Here is an 18,834-nt window from a genome sequence, read left to right on the forward strand (position 1 = left end):
AATTTGAGTTTAGAATTTCGGTAATAAAAATGCACCCTTCTACAGTATTTTTCAGACCCTGTTCTGGTATCACTTTGATCAGATCTGTAATTACTCTGGAGGATTTGCATTATGGTGAGATCACTCTTGTATTATGGTGTCCATATGTTACATAGATAGTTTCTTGTCATGGGGGAGGCTGACTGGTTTGCATCATCAGTAATATGAACCCGGTTAACAACAGAAGAGGTCACTGCACAAAGGCAGGCAAAGACAAGACAACAATCAAGAGAGGAGTGTTTCACCTTGCAACGAATCTGCTCTGCATGCAACTCGTCATGGTGATCTGGCAATGGCTGAGAAAGCTTTTTTTTGAATGATCTTAGCTTCTCCAGGGAGTCTCCTATGCCCTTTTCACATTTTTCCCAGTCCTGAAAGCAGAATGTTTATTAGACGTCAGTTCTGATCTGTGTTATAGTTAATGTCAGTTGATCTGACTAAAAATAACATGCCCTGAAAACTCCCTCTAAATAATACTAAAAGTCTCAGAGGTTTTTTTTTTGGGTTTTTTTTTTTTTTTGGTTTATTTTTCTTTTTGTGTGTAGGTCTCTGTTAGTAGAAACACACAAGGTCTTCTGTTATTAGAATTCTGTCTAGATCCAACTCCATCTTTTCAGCAAAGTCTCTCCCTGGCAAAATTAATTTTCCACTTCCTTTCTTGAATGCCAGTATTAAACACACCACTATTCTTTGACAAGAGCTTCATTCAGGTGCATTGGAGAAAAAAAATGGTTGGGAAAACTAGTATCTTCTTTAAATCAGGATTCTAGCAGCTAGACTCTGATTTAGTGTTTGTATAGCTTCCAAAATTTTTTATGTGTTCAATGCAAACTTACCATATCAAATGACAATATGGTTTTACCTGCCTCACCTGCTGGTCAAAGTCTCATATTAAGACAAAAAGATCCCTAGTAAGCCAAAGAATGCCAGTTGTGTGATACTAGAAAACACAGAACCTGTATTGAAACTTGAACTGTATTGAAACTAAGTCTACTGTTTCAAGATATTCTCCTTCTACCACTGCCTTTGTATTTCTCTCCTTCCTTTTTTTTCCCAGTCTATGCCAGTATTTCATGTTCACCTTGATGAAGAATTAGCCATATCAAACAATAGAACCTTGTGTGACAACAGCCTGTGATGTTCTTATCACTCTTCCCCTGCTCTGGCATTCCCTCCCATGGGAGAGAATCCTCCATAAGCTTTCCCATGAGCTCTTCATGGGCTGCAGTTCTTCACTAACTACTCTATCTAGAGTCCCTTCCATGGATTTGTTCCAGACTCTCAGGAACCGACTCCAACAAGGGTTTGGTATGGAATCAGAGGACCTGCCGGCAACATGGCCCTAGGGTGGGCTTTCCATGGGGTCACACATTCCTTTGGGCATCCACCTTGCTCTGGTGTGGGTCCTCCATGGGCTGTGGGTTGATCTCAGCTTCCCTATGGACCTCCACGGGTTGCAGGTAGATTTCTGTTCCAACATAGAGCTCCACATCTCTGCCATGAGCTGCAGTGCAATCTCTGCTCCAGCACCTGGAGCACCTCCTCCCCACTGACCTTGGTGTCTGCAAAGTTGCTGCTGTCCCATTGTCTCACTCCTCCCTCTAGATGGAATTGCTCCTGCACAGTAAATATTTTTTTTCCATCTTCTTAACTGTGTTATCCCCGAGGCACTACCACTGTCACTATTGGGCTCAGCCTTGGCCAGAAGTGGGTCCATTATGAGCCCAGCTGGCACTGGCTCCATCAGCTTCTGGCAGCTTCTCACAGAAGTCATCCCTGCAGCTGCCACCTAGAAAAACTCTGCCACTCAAGCCCAATTACAAATACATGTAAAAATTGAAAAAAAATTGTGCAAAATAAAATAAATTTTTGCTCTATTTTGAAAATAGGAGTGGTATGGATATACTTTATTGGCAGTATTCTGGAAATATCAGTTACAATATACCAGCTGATATGCACTCCCAGTTTCAGAGGTGATAAAGGGAAATAGTTCATGTACTGTATATGCAATTCTGTATTTGTGTTTGTCCACTGAGAATGTTTTCCTCCACCAGGGGTCACAGAGAGAAACCACAAACTTGCTGAAGAAGTACAGAAGAAATGGCACATTTACCTTTAGCAGCAAAGCAAGCTGTTTCTTGTGTTGCTCCAGTTGAGTGCTAACTATCTTCCAGTGCTCCTGGATTTCAGTAAGCTCTGCCTGCAGGACTGCCTCAGCTCCACTCTCAGCAGAGAGCAGCAGTTGCTTCCCAGCCTCCACAGTGAGGATGTAACTCCCTTGCTGCCTTAAGAGAACTTTCTCTTTAAGCTGAAAATATTAATAGTTTTCTGTCAGCTTAGTCCATTTAATTACAATTAGCACTTAATTACAATTCAGTAATTCACTCTCAAGCCCATACTTTGATTGGTTGCATATCCCATCTTATGCATGAGCTACAGTCCAAATACTTTACCAAATACTTTTACATTTTCATAAACATTTACTGCAGCAGACTTGCAGAAAATTTCTCCAAGAAGATGAAGACATGAAAGACTCCTTTCTCCCCATTAATGTCAGTATCTCAATTGCTCTTAAAGAGAAAGATTTCAGAGCCTGTTATGTTTATAAGGGTTGTTATTATTATTATTATTATTATTATTATTATTATTATTATTATTATTATTATTATATCCATCTTCCAGCTAAAAAGCTTGAAGTGAAGACACCAAGCTGCTTACTGCTAATCTCTCATGAAGATGGACACTCAAGGAATCCTTGTTATCTAGCATACATTCCTCAAGCAGGTCATCTCTATCTTTTCAAGACCATTTCAGTGTGACACTGGCTGAAAGCAAAAACAGAAGCAAACATGGCTTGAGAGCAAGGGCTCAATAAATTCTCTTTCATGCTCTTTATGAACTCCACCTTTGCCTGCATCACACTTCTCATGTTATTACAGTTCAAAAACAGGACTGGCAGAGCAGACAGGCTGAATCTAAGACATTAAAAGGAGCGTTTTAAATGGTGAAGACTGTGAAAAAGGCAGGGATTTTTTCCTTGTACTTCAAACACGCTGGGCATACCTGCACTTCATCCAGCAGCACTCTTGCTTGCTGCAGTGGGATGGGAGCACTGCCCAGCTCAGTTACTGGCTGACAGGACATCTCCAGCAGCCACTTGCGCAGCTTCTCTGCCATCTCCCTGTAGCGCTGCCACTGGTGAATGCGGCTGTCGATGATCCCCCGCATCTGCTGCGCCCGGCGAATCACTCCTTGCCACTGGTTACTCAGAAGAGTCAGATTCAGATTGAATTCATCCCTATCACAAATAGAGAAATCATAAAAGCACATGGGAACCTTCATACTTTGATATATTCGCTTGATGAAACAAACTGAAGTGAAAAGGAAGGTGTCTGTCAGCCAGTTACAAAACACTAAAAGAAAAGCACTGAAGTCTCGTGAAGGCTGACTGAGGATAAGTACTTCACACTTTACATACTATGGAAGTTAAAGGGATCCAAGTATTGAGACCTTAAAACCCCAAATCCTTAAAATCCAAAACTCTTCTACCTTCTTCCCAGAAATACACAAAAAAATCCACAGATTTTGCCAGTTTGGATTAGTCAAATTCATAGTGAATCATGGAGATTTCATAATTCACCCCCAGATTTACTACTGACTTCAAAGCAAGCATTAAGATACACACAGCATTAATAAAATTCTCACATTCCAATAAAACAGTTCATCTTTGCACTATGATAACCTTAGCAAAGTCAATGCATATGCACAAGTGTGAAGCCACTGGTGTTCCACTAATTTTCATTAATTTGATCACAAGCATTTAAAATAAAATCACAGTCAACAGTAAATTCCTATTTCATCACATTAAGGCTGCAGGTGTTCTTAAATGGCAGTAGGAAATCCTCCTGGTAGAGGCAAATGCACAGGTAGCATAAATCAAATGTAGTGACACTAAATGTGTCACTGCAGGCTCCTCTGATGAAAGTGACATTTTGAGAATACATCAGAATAGATAAATATGTAATACGCTTGATATTTCAAGACAAATTTTTGTCAGAGAAGCAGCCTCAGAAGGTTGTTGTATTCCCAAATACATTCACATGCCCCACAGCATTCTAAAGGACAATGTCCTAAGGTCTGGGTAATTAACAGCTTAACCACAATAACTTGCACTTCAGAAGAGCATGATCTGAACACTGCCATCTGCTACCTTCTCTGTTTGGAAGTTTCCCACCAGTCTAAGTAAAACTTCACAGAACCAGGAGCAGCTACAATACAGCAATGTCTACCTGTCATCCACCTGTCCTTGTTCTAGGAGGTGCTGCCCATCAGAGATAATCGAATGCAAAATCTGCTGGCGGCTGAACATCTCTGCCTGGAACAGCTGTTGTACGGGAGACAAGGATGTTAAAACAAGATCTTACATTTTAATTCTGTCTGTATGCACTGATGAAAATGAATTTTCATGTATTTAATATTATTTCAGATTAGTTCCATGGGAGTTTTGTCATGACATACTGCAAACATATTGCAAGATCTCATTTTTGAGGTAATTTCTGCTTCTAGTAATTATTACTTGTTCCTCAAGACCAATATTATAAAGCTAAATTATATCAACAGGAGCTAGATTTTATGTTTCTGAGTACAGTTATGTGATTGATATTATAATTTACAACAAAATCCAGAGAGGGTGTTTTTTGCTTGGACAGAAAGGGCACTTCTCATTTTTTGACATGTTTAAGAATTTCATAATCTTTTGCTTTGTTACACAGACATATGATGATAATGTTATATACACTTGTAATAGACTTTTGCATTGGCAATAGAGCTTTAAAAGAAATAGACAGCTATGTATAGGAGGTAGAAAACAATTTTCCACTTCTTCCAAGTTTTCATATTTATTTTACAATTTCCCCCACAAATAATAATGGCATAATAAACTTTCAAAATAATTTTAAAACCCTCATATTACTTAATGTTACTTAACACAAAAAATTGACTAATTACTACTTAAGCAAACATAACTCAAGTGCAACTACTACTTAAATTTATTTTAAAAACATCTTTCCTTTTAGTAAGGGACCATGTCTTTACATAAGGTTCTTCAGGAATATTTTTGTGTTAAAGAAAGTATACTCAGGCATCACTGGATCCACTTCATGTTCAAAAGGTTTACAGAGAGATTCAAAGAAAAAGTATGCTGGTATGAAGTTTGTGATTTCTTTTTCTTTTGCTAGTGATTTACAGTTGGTAGAAGTTCACCCTTGCCTGAACTAAGAGCCACTACTCTCCACTCCTGTTATATGGCATCCCCTCAGCACAAACTGTGATTGTACCAGTCTCTGCATCTGCTCCTGCCAGCAGAACATCCACTGGCACATGCACATTAAATCCCTCAAGCACACTGTATGAAGTCTAGGTCTTTTGGATGATGCAGTAATTTTTCAAAATAAGATTTTGCCTCTCTGAATGACTGAGTTTACTCTGAAGTGCAACTCAGGTCATACAATTTCTCATAGAAAGAAATAGTGTTGTTGGATTTCTTTATGGTAATATTTGATACTGTTCTTTGAATACCTTGGCACTTATCATTGACTGAGCCTGAATCAGAGGGAAACTGAATGCTATTATTATCATCTCATGAATGAAACCACAACAGTGTGGCACTGAGAATTTCAGAAAGCTGAGCAAAAAGGCAAACAATTTACTTTCTGTCTCATCTATTTTTGTCGAGTTAGGGGACATGAAGCACAGGAGGTAACAGCATTTACCAGCATTGTTGAAGATCAAGACTAAACAGAACACAACTGGCTGCAACTGGTTAAACAAGTCCCCTGCCCAAAAACCCCAACCTTTCCCACCCTCCTTTCACTCAATACCCCCAAAAATTTGAAAAAGAAGAAAAAAACTAAAAACCAGCAAAACCAATTCCTTCAAAAGGAAAAAGTTTAATAAATTTTTAGGAGGACAGCTGAAAAAAGAGCTTATCAAGCATAAGAAACTGCTTAGAGTGGATGTGTTCAAGCCCTACACAAAAGTAGAGATATTTTGGCCACCATCCACTTCCTTTCCATATTTAGACCCTGTACCTAAGAGGAATACTTCCTCACCTGGGACCACTTGTCACCCAAATTTATACCCATATGTATGAACCACAGAAACAGGAGTTCAAATGGGGAGAAAGGAGGGAAAGTGTTAAAACAAACAACACCAGCACACTGGGAAAAAAATCAGTAATTGAGTTGGCAAGGAACTTCCTTCCCCTTCCCCTGCCAGCACTCTCTCAAGTGCTTGTCTCAGTGCATTCCCACTGCACAGGAGTCCCAAGCACTGTCCCATGTACTGGAGAACCCTGCAACAGTGATTGCAAGATTGTCCTGGTACATTGATGCAGAAGCCAATGTTTGCACATGATGTCTGAAAAAGATATCATCTCCACCTTGGAAACTCCAGCAGGAAGGTATTTCTAAATAAGGACACTGAAGTGGTTGGGGTCATCTTCAGGTAAAGACCAGTAAAAGTTATGAGTCACTGGAAAGGCAGTAATAGAATTGGATGCATTTCAATATCTACTCTAGGAATTCAGGTGGAAACAGAGTATTTTCTCATTATTTTCAAAAATACAAAGCAAAACATTGTGAAAATGCATCTCAAGAAGTTGAGATTTGACCCTTTCAGCCACAAGGAATGGAAAGAAAATTCTTAGTGACTATCAGGAAGCACTGAAAATGACATTTCGTAATGAATACATTTTGATTATAAAAAAATCCAAAAATAAAGTTTAAAAAAATAGAAGTGGGTTACTTTTTTAAGGATAGACTGCAATATTTAGAAAAACAGATATTAATCATCTGAATTCTGAGTCAAAAAAAGGGCTTACAGTGTCAAAAAAAGGGCTTAAATAATGTTCATCTGGGCAGATCAAAGTTTCAGGAAATTAATCTGAGATCTCAAGACAAATGAATGCAAGAAGATTGCCATAACTCCCTTCAAATAATTATAGCTATGACTAGACAAAACAACAGTAGGAAATTATTCACTTAGTAATGATTTCTGGACATTCAAATCTCAAAGACCTGAGATGTTTAAACTTACAGAGACTGTCTAGTTAATGCTGGCAGCAATGAAAGGAAATTAAATGAAAGACATTTGTGAAAGCAAAGGCAGTTAGATGCTAAGGCAAACATATGCTAAAAATGGTTGTGGATTACTTTTTGCTATCAGACACTCATTCAAACACTGTGCTGTGAGATATAAGGCAGGAGAGGGGGAAGGACATAACTCTTCCTGTAATCTGGCCTGACTCTAGGGGAAGGTCAGCTGAAAAAGTTGTGGGAACTGAAACTACTGGGGCCACATGGGAGCTCTGGTATGAAAATTGACTTCTTTTACTTGATCTTTACCAGGATTCTTGGCAGTAACAATATGGGTGGAAAAAAAATGTGCACCACTTGACTTCAGAGGAATCATAAACTCTGAATCTAGTACTAGTAAAAGCTCTGAATCAGTTTTTCCCTGAAGCAAAAGCTGTGCTAGCTCTTGATTTGTTACAAACAAATGACTCCAGCATGCAGCAAAGATCAAATCAGTTTGTTCTCCAAGGAAACGTTATCAAATGGCGGCCCCATGGTGAATTATAACTTAGTACTTGACACAAAATAATTCCTTTAAAATGCTTTTCAAAAGCCATATGCATTGATAATTTAGTAAAAAATAAACACAATCAGAATAGAGATTTTCTCCAGTTATGAGTGAAGGCAAAGAGCGAAACAACATGAGAATTGTTAGCTTTTTAAATGAGTTTTGGTTTCCTTGATGCAAACTAATCTGAAGTAGACTAAACGTAGGAGACACACTCATAGGCATAGTGATGCATTATGAGACAGAGACACTCAAGTCCTCCTCCATAGTGATCATTATTGACTTATTTGCATGCTCCTGTTTTTAAGTTTTCCTCATATGGTGTACACAAATATAATTCAAGACATGGTATTTTATCATTCAAAAAATAATGTGAATTTCTTCTATGTATAAACAGCATGTGTTTTAGTGATGCATAAAATGTACATGATTACTTGCCTCGTGTTCCCTCTGTTGCTCTAAAAGCCTTTGGTAGTTTCCTGAAACCTCTACTGCCAACTTCTGCTCAGTCTGAACTAATAAATCCATCCAAGTCCCACATTTCTCCAAGAAGGTCTGCTGCTGCAGCAAGAAAGACTGCAACTTACTGAAAGAAAGAAAGAAAGAGAGATGGATTCATGTAATTCCAAATTAGATGGCAACACCTTTCCCACTTAGCTACCTCACTGAATTTATCTAGTCAATACTTAGAATAGTAGTAGCCCTAGTCATTTCAAATCTTGTTAATTTGTGGGAAAACAAGCATCTCCACTCAATGGCTTTGCTCTTCACTTATAAGCTACACCAAAGAAAATGAACTTTGGTCAATAAAGTACCTGAAATATTTCTATATTCTGCAAAAGGCATACTTTCTAACTTGTAGAAAACTGCAAAACAATCTTTATTTATCCACACCTGAATCTCTCTGTAGTCTGAGATGAGATCAGAGACCAATGTCTGTTCAGGTTCTGCATCCTTTTGATTTCCTTATCATTCAGAGGAAGCCTGTAACCCAGCTCATTGAGACGGTCCAAATCAGGGGCCATGCTGCTGAACTTCAGCATTTGACTCTGCAACAAACAATAAAAGTGATAAACTTGGAAGTTCAGAAATTACATTATTATTGACTTGAAAACTATGAACTAGGACTTAGTTAAATTTAGAATGGCCTTGGTTGCCACCAAGTGGTAAGCAATCTCTATGCCAGGGAAGAAAACCTGAGACAGAAATTGAATAAATTAAAAAATAACTCGGAGAAAACAAGACAAAAGGAATCTTCAAAAACTGCTACAGTTTCCATCCCCATTTTGATCTGTTATTTTCATTTTCAACAGTTTGACTTTACTCAGGGACAACATGACAGTCATTCCTTGACTGCCATCAAACTCCAAGTTCTCAGTCTTGCACTTTTCATGAATGATAGTCCCTTTAACACCTATGGAATGCATGTATGAGATCTGTGCATACCCTGCACTACAAATAATCAGGGCAACAGAAGAAAAACCCCAACACTTCCTTCATTTATTTGTCACCTTGAGTTGCTCCATTCTACTCTGTATTGTCAAGACATCTGATGAGTGACTGGGATCCTGCTCTTTCAATGTTTCTTCTGCTTCTGTTATCCAGGTCTCAAGGACTTCTAGGTTCTTGGCAAAGGTTTGATAGTCCAGAACTCCAGCCTTGAATAAAAAAGGATCCACAGTTTAATAACTTTGGCTTCACAGCCTCCTTATTGACATTACATTCCTGTTTATTTTCACTATAGACTTGCAAACAGCTGAATTGGCTAGGAGTAATTGTATCTGCTGCTTTGCTTGCAGACTGGAATTAGATTTTTTTTTAGGTTAGATCTGGATTTTTGATCATAGCAAAGACAACATTTCAGACAAGTGCATAAATGTCTCCTTACCCTGAAACAGATGAACTTTTATAACTTTCTTTTTATGAAAGAAAATCCTCTGTTTAATGTATAGCAAGCAGAGAAAACTAGTAACTCCTACTGTTATTTTAAATTAAAAACCTTTCATGTGTTTGGTCTCCTCACAGTACAGTGATACTAAAAGCACATCCCAGACACTGCTGGATTTCTTGAGTAAATCCTCTTTTCTTTCAAACAGAAGCTGATACCTTTGTGGCTTTTTCATCCAAATAGTTTCCTATGGAATACATTCTTCCACTCCTTTTTTGCTCTTTAGTCCCACAAGAAATTTGGCTACATCTACTAAATAGAATTTGACACAAATGGTAGGTGTCAGTCTGGTCACTGACATCAATAGGAATGGCAAAAAATCAATTCTACACAATATTCAGAATCTCTCATTTCTTCTACTGTTGAAGAAATAGGTGGCAAGAGTGGCTGTCTGCAGGGGAGCAGTAGCTGTGGATCCAGCTGTTAGCACTATTGTGTGCTGAAAACATGGCCACCTTGGCATTCCAGACAGATGCTCTTCTGCATGAGGTTTGCTACCCTTTTCCCAGAATGTGTACCTTCTTACAAGGTCTCTTTGCTGAACTTGAGCATATTTTCTACTCTCAGATTTGGCCCCAGGTAGATTTAGCTAATTTATGTGTTTCCAGGATGATCACATTTGAGGACTGTAAGCACTGTCTGCATACCTGAAGTGCAGCCTGCTGCTTGCGGAGAGCCTGCTCTAGGGCTGACAGATTCTGGTTCAGAGAGAGATGATCAGACTGTATGGCTGCTGCTGCTGAAGCCTCCACCTGGCTTTTTAGCTCCTCCCCCAGTTCCTGAAGAACAACCAGAGACTCCCGGGCTGTTTTCAAATCCATGAGTACATCCTGTAGCAATGCATTGAATAAGGGCATGAATAGTTAACCTGACACTCTGGTGGTGTCATCATCCCCTGATTTAAAAAAAGAATGAAATGACTGAACTCAGGCACTGTAAGGAAAATTTATATTTACTACTGCATTTCAATATCAGACTTTCCAGTTACATTCTGTATGGCTAGAAGAATAAAAAAGATATGTCAGAGAACCTGTTCTGAAAGGAACAGAAAAAATATAGAGTTCAACTACCTTTGGGAAAGCCTGAGTTGTTGATGAGGCAATAACTGTTGAAAGAAATCTTTTGAATTTACTGACATGATGGTCCTGAGCAGTGGCAACCCTCACTGTGAATTGATTCAGGTGTGGGCCTCCCTTTTCTTCCTGCTATGATTTACCAGGAGGGCTGAAAAAATAACTTCTGTAAATGGCCTAACATGGTTGTTAAAGAAAGGGACATCAGAAAATAAATTATTTGAACGAAACCATTTGAATTGCCAGTCCATGGTGCCTGACCATGGCAGAAAATGCTCCAATAGATCATGAATGTGTCTATTTTTTAAACACTAAAGTGTTTTTTTTTTTTTCTCACTGCAATTATTTTGCTTACATTTCATCTTTTTGGTCAATGACACTTAACATTAATTTAAGCTCAAAAGAATCAAAATGTAAGCACAGACAGGAGATAAACTATTCTGTTGTCCAGAGATACAACCTTAAATAAGGAAGAAATTCAAGGTTTCAGAGTGAATTATGACCTTCCATAGGGAAAGATAAAGACATCTCCATCATTCTGAAAATGTGAACAGCCTTGATTGGTGGGAATATATTCAAAGGATTTTGAGTTTCTTTCTATTATAAGGAACTCAAAAGACTTGGTAGAGATAGTTTCCCAAGCATGAATACCTCCGTTAAGCAAGAACTTAGGACTGAATCAAATTCTCTAATTTATCCACCTTCTCCAGACAGAGACTTTAGATACAAGCTTCTGAAACAAATTCACAACTAATGGAGGGATCAAAATTTAGAGACACTCATGAGATTTGGGTAGCAGACAAAGCTGTCTCTCCTATGCCTCAGCTGCACAGTAAAATGAAATATGCTAGTATACAGGATTCCAAAGCACCAACTACAGAGTTTAGCAAAGGAGAGCCTCTTGAGATATTTTTTTAAGCCCACAGAGCTGAGAAGAACTGCAAAGCTTAACTGAACATACATTGCAGTCCCGAATCCAAGCGGTAAGTTCGTCATCAGCGATGTCTTTGCTGGTGGCAGCCCTGAGGAGCTCGCTGGTCTGGTGCTCTCGCTGGCGGAGGGCGGAGGAGCAGTGCTGGTGGCAGTCCTGGTAGCGGTGCCACAGCTGGAGCAGGGCCCTGCTGGCCCGCAGCCGCTCCGCCGCCTCCTGCAGCAGGCTGTTCCACCTGCGGGACACACCGCGTCAGACACAACTACCATCCCTCTCCCTGCTGCTGCCCGTGGTCTCCTGGCTTTTTAAAAAGTTGGTAATAATCAAGATATAGACATTGGGTGAAAATAATACCAAGGCAAGAAATCTGTGTTTCAAACCAGGCTGTTCTGAGCTGTCACCATGTGTGTGATCTGTGCTACATTTTGGATGCTGTTTATTAATGCTGGTGGTCAGAGCTGCAGCTCACTGTTTGTAGTGAACCTCCTGATATTTCCACTTAGTACCCTCAGCATCACAAAGCATCCATGACTAACCATGCACTGACAATAGCAGATTCCTGTGAGGGCCTAAGAGGCTCAGAACAGCTGTAAACAAGACACCATTTCTTCTCCTGCCATTTCCTTCCTACCTCTGACACAGTATTTAAAGCCATAAAGCTCTGTGTAACTCACTTGTAAAATACTCCCAGACATATTAAAAATCTTTATATTTCTATTATCCAATTATGTATCTAATCTCCCCCATTGAATTCTCTCATATAATAATGGCCCATTGAATTTTTTGCTCTAATAGCAACCAGGAACACATGCTTTCTCAAATGTGCTTGTAGTTACCAAATTGCCTAATTGTTTCCTTACCAAAGAAAATAACAATATTTCTCAATTATTATTATATGATGAAAAGCAAAGGTTTTGGAGCAAAAATTCTGCCAGCCATCACTAAGATTGGTAAATTCTATGATATCTTTAGGGAAATGGGGTTAAATAATCTCTCCTTCCACTTCCAGTTTCTTGGACAGGTCTGAACAAAGATTAAAACAAACTTGGTGTGATTCTGTTTTCAAAAAATTCCCAGCTTTCCATCAAACTATCTTTTCTCTTCTGGATCCTTCCTTCCTATATCTGAATAAACCCTTTTACTAGCTCTTGCCCGAATTCAAACCTGGGAAAGCCAAGGTACTGGTGAGGGGCTTAAATCTTCCTGTCTATGATACCCTTCCCACAACTAGAAATAGTAACCTAAAATTTGGGGAAGCTGATGCAAACCATTGAAACACTGCAAACAGAAATTTTCAGACACAGTTCTCAAATTTCAAGCTCAGTATGCTATGTATGAATCTTGGTTGGCAGTGAAGCACAGAGTGAAACTACTGACATTAATGACCAAATGCTCAGTGGAAAAGGTATTTAATTTATTATGAGCAGTAAATGAGAGTTTTATTCCAGTGCTTGGCAAAAGGAATAATCCTGCCTCTTCCAACAAACTCCCCATGACTCCAGGAACTTAAAATAATAAAATACAAGAAAATTAGGGATAATGGAAAACTGGATAATGGATAAATACAAATTTGCTACTGAAATTAAAGTTTAACACAAAGACATTCTCTACCTCATATTCACTTCTTTCAAAGTGCTGGTAAGTGTTTCAGTCACTGGTGGGTGACATTCTTTCAACAATTCATTGGTCACAGAACCAAATTTCTGCAAGTTATTCTCTTGTTTTTCCAATTCATCTTGTAGGCTCTAAAGCAGAATCATAATGAAACAAAACAAAACCATGAGTTAATAAAATTTCATGATGTAGAAACATTTCAAAATAGCATGCATCAGTTACATTAGATTATAAATCAAAACTTGATTTCATGTGTTTTATATAAATAGGTTGCTTAATATAAATTTTTGGATCAATTTTATTTTATTTTATATAAAATATAGCAAAAAGCAAATTTTAAGCTTGTATTTTCTCAAAATATAAAAATCTTGTAAAAGAAACAATGCTAAACAAGAATTTTTGTACAGAATGAGTAAGCACATGGACTGATCCAGATTAAAACACTTAACAGATGGATGAAAACTAACTAAATAACATTTTCCTGTTTATAACAAGATTAAAAACAATATAAAGAAAGCCATATTTGGAAAATAAGTGCCTTGCTCTTTCAGTTACACCGTGATGTGCGTCTGTCATGGAATTATGTTTTGTCCAGCAGAGGGAAATGAGGCTGGTGAGGGCACTGGAGCATCTGTCTTACAAAGAAAGGCTGAGGGAGCTGGGTCTGAACAGACTCAGGAAGAGACAACTGAGAGGGGACCTCATAATTGTACATGAATATATAAAGGGGATAAGAGGATGCTTCCAGGCTCTCCTTGGTGGTGCCCAGCATTAGGAGAAGAGGCAATGGACAGAAACTGATGCACAGGAGGCTCCAGCTGAACATGATGAAGAACTTCACAGCGCGGGTGACCGTGCACTGGAACAGATTGTCCAGAGAGGTTGTGGAGTCTCCCTCGCTGGAGACACTCAAATCCATCTGGACACAGTGCCATGTGCTGTGGGGTGACTCTGCTTGAGCAGGGAGGTTGAACCAGATGATCCACTGTGGTCCTTCCAACCTTACCCACTCTGTGGCTCTCTGAAAGTGCTTTTTTCTTTTTTTTTAAACTTAAATATTTTCATGCATATTATTACAGTTTGAAAGCCCAGCAAATTTCACCCACAGTTGATAGTCAAAATCTTAATCAGCAAAAAAGTAATTTTCTGTACCTATTGTTTTATCTACTCCTGGTTTTGAAAGTGCTGTCCATGCCTAGCTAATTTTGCTTTATATATGTCTGGGATTCAAATCACACAAATATTTAAATGATAATGTAAATTTAAATTTGCTTTACTAACATAAGAACATAACAAGAACAACAGAAGTTCCTCTACCTTGGGCATCTGGAAATGTTTGCATATTTATTTTTGATTTCAAAGATGAAAATTTTTATTGAAATAAAAGGATTTTTATGTAATATAACCATAATTTGAATATTTTATTAAATTATATTATTTCCATTATTATTAATTTATAAGTTTATAAAGTTTATCTCCTTATATTTTTTATCCTTTTTTTACAATGATAAATAACTTGAATATGTGAGTGTCTCAGCTTCTGGAACATTAGTTTTTTTTGATCATCAATCTAGTGCAAGGTTGGTGGGGGGCTAAAAATGGGATCTCAACATGCAACTGTAGCTCTGAAGCCTCATGAAGTAGAATGAGAAGCTTCAGTTTTAATGGCCATTAGCATGATTTAAAAACTTGTAACAATTTCATGGTATGGCTCAAAATTATGAAGAACGGCATCAAAAATCTAAACAGAAAACAACTATCCCAAATTAATTTTTCTTCAAAATGAAATATGCAGTGGCTGGTTTACAAAGTATTCTCCTGGTGTCATGTGATTTTAATGTGCCAATATGGCTTTACTTCTACTTCTTACAAGCCAAAATCAGTCAAAATCTTCAGTTATCTGCATCCATGCAATTTCAGACAAAATTAACTCTCTTCACCTGAAGTTTCTCAACTTGGACTTTCACAGCTTCCAGAGAACCAGTAAGAAGATAAAAACGGGACAAAGAATATCTGGCTTCAGTCAGATAATTGTTCAGCTCTTCATAAGCCACTTTGTAAATGCTCCACTGATCAAGAACAGATTGCAACAATATCTTCAGTTGGCTAACCTAGGAGGAGGGAGGATAAACACAGAAATAAATTAAAAGCATTCAAGCTATTTGGGATTTGTTAAAATTATTTTCTTCCTTTGAATCTCACATCCTTCATGTCCTGCATGCCTAATCTTAAATCTGCTGGATAGTGAAGATTTTGTATAACCATCAGCTGGGCTTACACTGGGAACAGCATAAAGTTCTACTTTTTTTATAAAGGCTGGATGAAAGGGACTGTAAAGATGTCAAAATTCATTTTCTTTGTCCAAAGCAAAATCAAAAGAATTTTTTTGAGACTGCACATATTCCTAAGGCAAAGAAATCAGCCTATGGAAATCAGCAGAGAGGCTAGTACTAACACACTGCATTCCTGAGAAGGCAGACTGATGCTGATCAAACTTTGAATGCTGAAAATTAATGCTGATCTCTTCCTTACTCTGTGAGACCTGTGGGCTTGAAAAGTTAATTCTTGACAGATAATTTGGTACCTTTACACTAAATATCAGGAAGCATGTAAAAAGCTTCAGTTACAATGAATAAAAGTATTCTTGAAACAGGAAGTATTATACCCATTTTATGTGGAGTGTACACACAAACCTGGGGATTGATAGCTAGAGAGATGGAAAGAGGGACACAGAATCTCCTCCCTTACAACATGGAAGAAATCCACTAGCTGCAGCTGTTAATTCTCCCTCTCCTCCATGCCTTATTCCTAGAACTGTGATTTTCCCCTTACGGATTCTTTTACCATGTGATCCAAATTGGCCCAGGAATGGTTAATTTCTTGCAGTGTATTCATAACAGCAGAAGAGACTTCTTCTTTCTTGTTTTGTACCAAAGAAAGACCACTCTGTTCGACGTTCTCTACTTCTTTTTCCTTTGCTTTTATTGATTCTTCTAATTCCTAAAAAAAAAAAAAAAAAAAAGAAGATATCTGAATATTTTTGTTTGTTTAATTGGCTAAATAATAACTTCACATAGAAAAGATGTCCATAAGTTCCTTAGTTTAAAAAAAAGGAGACATGCTGGCATATTTTGACTTTTTATTCTCAAGGCATTCAGAATTCATCAGCAATCTAATTGAATATTTTATCTTCCCTTTAAAGTCTAAACGTTTGTTGTTGATTTAAATAGAAGCACGTCCTCTACATAAAACCCCTGTAAAATTTTCTGCTCTCTTGTAAGAGTAAAAAACTCATTAAAAATAGCCATTTCTAGCTGGGAAACTACCTATATAATTTCATAGCATGGTGCAGGGAGATCCAAGGAAGTCCTGCAGATTGCAGGGCTCCTATGGAAGCTCTGGGGCTTCAGGCAGCACAAACACTGAGTCTGAGCAGAGTGGGGCAGAAAGGCTTGCAGGCTTCAGGCCAGCACAGATTTGTGTTTACCTGTCTGTGTGATACAGAAGCCACACTGTGAGGTGACAGCAACCTTGTGTTACCCCTAATATTAAATAACACACCATGTGATCTCAGGTTATTTGTAATTTTCTGCAAGACTCTCCTTACTGAGAGAAACAGATCAACTGAGAAAGAAAAGAAAACAACAGAACTCTGGCCAACCTCAAACCCCAAATTTTCAATAAATCTTGAATATCAATGAATACCAAAACACAACATGCAAAGCAATGTCATAAGAAACTTTACATAGTAGATAGTTGGGCAAGTATTTGGAGCAAAGTTCTCCCCAGTCTTGCAAACATTTGTTATTAACAGAATTTATCCCTGCACAAATATGACACACTTTTGTCTATGTACATATTCCTGAGAGCATTTTCACAGCACTATTTATTCTCAGCCTTTTTTTTCTGTATTATTTCACATTTCTTCAACATGTGTTCCTGAGCACAGCCAGAGTAATATATATCCTTTTTTAACAGCTGCCTACAACACAAACACTTCTAAGTTGAACATAATAAATTTGAGTTTCCAAAAAGTGGATTTTTGCACTGAAAAAATGTAATTTAACTTCATACAAGGTTGCTCCAAAAACCCAAATGTAAGATACGCAAAAGTTGCAAACACCAAGACTACAAATACTTCTGGTTGTTTTTGAAAAGGGCTTTTTTATTAATCATTTAATACTCATAACTGAATTAAAGACACATCATTTTTTCTAACCTATGTCAGGAAAGAATGGTTGAGTTCACTTACTAATATGACACTATAATAGCAGCAACCCACATTGGTTAATAAATAAACTCCAGCTTTTGTAGTAGTTGAACCGGATATCTGGGAGTGTCTGATACAGTTATTTCTTAAACAATTTGTTTCTCTACTGATCAAAGTCTTGCCATTCATAACTAACTCCCCAAGTGTATTTGCTAACTTTCCTGACCAAAAGGAACCAAAGAAGTGATAAATCAGATTCAGCTTTGAACTCTAGCCAAGCACAGACTGCTGATTATGTCAGGTTATGTTAAATTAACCTTGCTTCAGTTGTATGGGTTTATCATGCTGGAACCATAAAAATATTTGAATAAAACTAAGCACTTCAGACAGATTGAAAACTTAGGTCAACAATTTCAGAAAAAAATGTGACCTCTAACATATCTGGCCTAACTACCCTATATGCCTTTACAGATACAAAGATGGGTTTAATATACTGGTGAATATAGAGCAAATTATTTCATACATTTCATTTGAATTTACAGCTGTTCTCTTTGTGAAGAGAAGAATGTTAGAGTATATTTGTCCCATTAATTGAATTCATGCAAGAAAGACGTATGAATATAAACACACTTCCTCACTCCCTTTTATGGGGACAAGAGCACTAAGACTTTGTGCATTCAGTTGGACAGTTCTAATTTCATCTGGTGTGAAATTTATTGTATGATATCTGTTAGGACAAAATTCTTTTGAACAAAAATTATAGGATGTCTGATACTGTGTGGAGGCCTTGTCTATAAATTCAGAAGTATCTGTTCTGCCTATACACCTGTAATGTTTAACTCTGGCCTTACAGCTCCAGAGGTAAGTTTCTTAATATTTAAATATGTGCTACTCTGAGTAAGATGTTCAGAGACAACTGCTAGGATACCCAGTTCACTGCTGTGTCACCCTTGTATGAATTCCATGTGAAAAACTGTGGTGGTTTTGAAATTACATGTATTATGTATTGCTGCACTTTGCCTCATCTCATCTTTGCACATCATGATCATTACTCTCTTCCCTTTTCTGCATAGTTAAATATCTGAAATATTAAATAATATTAATATTGATTAATATTAAATAATGCTAAACATTATAGTTAAATATTTGAAAACAAAAAACAACAAAAAACAATTCCCAACTTTCTGAATGAAAGCATAAATCTTCCTTGGACTCTCGCATTTTCTCTGAATAGTCAGGTGGAACATATGAGATGGAAAACAATGGGAAAAAGTGAGGTGTGGAGGGAAGATGGCAAAAAGGCAGAAAAAAACCATAAGACTGATGAAACAGATGTGACAATATATTCCTTTGACATTCTTCTAGTTCAGTATGTCTC

At 37.7% G+C, this 18,834-nt stretch overlaps 1 protein-coding gene across 1 annotated transcript in view; it reads right to left on the reverse strand.

The window, feature by feature from the left end:
- Positions 1-18,834, reverse strand: part of SYNE1 (spectrin repeat containing nuclear envelope protein 1) — a 283,485-nt gene that overhangs the window by 40,287 nt on the left and 224,364 nt on the right. The window contains exons 116-127 of the mRNA XM_079330874.1: positions 16,091-16,246; positions 15,187-15,357; positions 13,244-13,377; positions 11,663-11,867; positions 10,276-10,458; positions 9,192-9,338; positions 8,575-8,729; positions 8,119-8,266; positions 4,329-4,423; positions 3,103-3,337; positions 2,153-2,347; positions 285-410 (exon numbers count right to left, since the gene is read on the reverse strand). Coding sequence (XP_079187000.1) covers positions 285-410; positions 2,153-2,347; positions 3,103-3,337; positions 4,329-4,423; positions 8,119-8,266; positions 8,575-8,729; positions 9,192-9,338; positions 10,276-10,458; positions 11,663-11,867; positions 13,244-13,377; positions 15,187-15,357; positions 16,091-16,246 — 1,950 coding nt within the window. The remainder of the gene's footprint in view (positions 1-284; positions 411-2,152; positions 2,348-3,102; positions 3,338-4,328; positions 4,424-8,118; positions 8,267-8,574; positions 8,730-9,191; positions 9,339-10,275; positions 10,459-11,662; positions 11,868-13,243; positions 13,378-15,186; positions 15,358-16,090; positions 16,247-18,834) is intronic.

Source organism: Erithacus rubecula, assembly GCF_903797595.1.
Source record: "Erithacus rubecula genome assembly, chromosome: 2".
NCBI lineage: Eukaryota > Metazoa > Chordata > Aves > Passeriformes > Muscicapidae > Erithacus > Erithacus rubecula.